The 2,689-nt window shown below is 52.7% G+C and overlaps 1 protein-coding gene across 1 annotated transcript; it reads right to left on the bottom strand.

The window, feature by feature from the left end:
- Positions 1-207: 207 nt before the first annotated feature.
- Positions 208-2,280, bottom strand: DQ04_05631040 (hypothetical protein; the record flags this gene model as incomplete). Its single annotated transcript, XM_009314299.1, has 1 exon — positions 208-2,280. One exon carries the CDS (start codon positions 2,278-2,280, stop codon positions 208-210), a length of 2,073 nt encoding a protein of 690 aa, XP_009312574.1.
- Positions 2,281-2,689: the final 409 nt, after the last annotated feature.

The following is a 2,689-nucleotide window of genomic DNA, read 5'->3' on the forward strand; positions in this document are numbered from 1 at the left end:
TTTTTTTTTTTTTTTTTTTTTTTGGGGGGGGGGGCTTCCAGCACATCAATCTACAGGACTCCAGGTGTGTGGCTATATATGTTTTGTCCTTTTTTTTCTTTCTTTCACACACACAAACACTTTCTTTTCTTTCGCTTTGTGCTTCTTCACTGTTCTTGTTGTCCTTGAACCTCGCACCCATAGCAAGTACATAGCTGTAAACGGGATCTATAACACATAGATGCCGTCACGGAAGGCACCCTCAAAGCTGGTGCCATCAGGATAGCTAAGTCGGCCCTGGCCGTGCGGCCTGCCGGCGCACATGTCACCCTCGTAGACACTTCCGTCTAGAAAATGGAGCCTCCCGCGCACATCCATGCGGACACCTTCGCGCCACTCACTCTCCAGCGTCTCGCCACGTGCGTCAGTGAGAGAACCACGTCCATGCGGCTTGTCATTGGCCCACTCGCCCACGTAAATGGCGCCGTTGGCGTACCGTTGTGTTCCCTTGCCACAACGCCGCCCATCCTTCCATTCGCCATCGTATGTGTCACCGTTGTGGTACTTACACAGAACCTCGCCATCCTGTGGAGCTCCCTGGTGCCACGTGTGACGTACAACGTCCCCGTTGGGAAGCAGTGTGGTGCCAACACCCTGCCGCCGACCATCCATCCACGTCCCCTCGTACGCATCCTTGTCAGAACGGGATTTGCCAACACTCTGCAATTTACCAAGCAGAAACAAACCCTCGTAGGTACTACCAGTCTTCGCGTCAAAACCAATACCGGGTCCAACACGGTCATTATCCTTCCAGTTGCCTCTATACATAGATCCATTTGGGCCCTGGTGCAATCCTTGGCCGCAGCGAACATCGTCCCGGAACTCTCCATGATATACACCGTGATCATCCTTCTGTATGCCAAGGCCATGCCGCTTACCCTTGCACCACTCGCCTTCGTACACACATTTCCCTCCAGCCTCAATCATCTTGCCAAATCCGTGGCGTTTGTCACCGCTCCAGTGTCCTATGTATTCATCCCCATTGCGGTACGTGCAGCGTCCTTCACCTTCGCGGAAGTAAAGCTCATCATTCCAATCTCCAACGTATACCTCACCATTCGGAAAAGTGAATGTTCCACCCTGCCGCACATCGTTCACCCACGTCGCAACACACACCACACCATTCACAAACGTCATTTTTCCTTCTCCTGTGCACTTATCCATATCCCAAGTTCCCTTCAAAACGTTTCCAGGAGTATCCGTAAAGCTACCTTCACCGTGACGGCAGTCGTGGCCCCACTGGCCCACGTAGCAGGACCCGTCCGCGTAGTTCGCTGTGACCTTCGAAGACAGCATGTCATCTTTCCAAGTTCCATGAATGACGACGCCATTTGTGTAGATAAACACGCCTTCACCAGACCGTACATCGCCCTCCCACGCCCCCTGGTACCGCGTTCCGTCTGGAGAGAACATCTTCCCAAAGCCGTGCTTCTTATCGTCTAGCCACTCGCCCTCATAGCGGAGGCCATGACGCGTGTTCATCACGCCAAATCCCTCCCGCTTACCTGACCTCCACATACCCCAGTACGCCCTGTCAGCCCACTGGTACACGCCGCGGCCTTCCTTCTTCCCGTTCACCCACTCCCCATCGTACACCTCAACGGATGGGAAGGGCAACGAAAGAATAGACCAGCCCACGTCTTTGCGAGCGACGTCTAACATCCCACTCTCCAACAATGGTGTGAAGTCTGGTTGCCACGACACTGCCTCACTCTGCTGCGGCAGGCTGCGGCCACTCCACCTTGCTGTGCCATCCTGCGCTGCCTCTGGGGCCACACCGTAGATGCAACGACCACGGCCATGGTAGGTGCATCCCAACCACCTGCCGTAGTACAAGGCACGATTGGCGGCGGAGTACCACTCTGCCTCGTACTGCTCCTGTAGCGTCAGCCGAAGACGAATGTATGTATTCCCGCTGGTCTCCACGTAGCGCACGGCAAGGTAGAGCGTCCCGACCTGGTACGACGGATCCGCTGGCAGCACACTCATTGTCTTATTTTGGTCGGGCGACAAGCATTTCCACACGGCGGTGTGCTTGCTGGGTCTCGGGTCCGTTGGGCTGAGCAACAGCACGCACCGCGCAGCACTGTTGAACTCCTGGAACTCAAACGTCACCTGGCAGGGCGTGTCAACCGCAATGGAGAAGAAGAGCGCCGGGTTCGTTGCACCGATGCGAACATCGCACAACTCCGTCCCGGGAATTAAAGGTACTGGACTCTTGTCTTCCGTAAAGGACATCATGCCTTCACGCTTGGTATCACTCAAACAGATGAAGAAGAAGGATGCACAACACAACAAAAAAAAAATTAAGAGCAGTGCCCAAGATATATTCTCCCCCCTTTCCTCTCCTCTCTCAGACACACATCTCTACAACTGCCTACCACTTATACCGCAACCCGTGCGGCATTAAGACGATTACTCCACAACGCAACTTACTTTGGTGACGCACAATGAAAAAAAAAAAAGAACCAATAAGTAATAGTAGAAAACCGAGGAGGAAAGCAAAAATGTGCCATCTTTAATTTTTTGTTGTATTAGCTTGAGAGTGGCACTTCTTTTTCTGCTTCTGATTTCGGTCACACTCATGATATGGTGTTGAAATTGTTCCTCTATCTTCCACCTTTTTTTTTCCCCCTTGTTATTTTTTTTT

This window comes from Trypanosoma grayi (assembly GCF_000691245.1).
Source record: "Trypanosoma grayi strain ANR4 Tgr_563_V1, whole genome shotgun sequence".
NCBI lineage: Eukaryota > Euglenozoa > Kinetoplastea > Trypanosomatida > Trypanosomatidae > Trypanosoma > Trypanosoma grayi.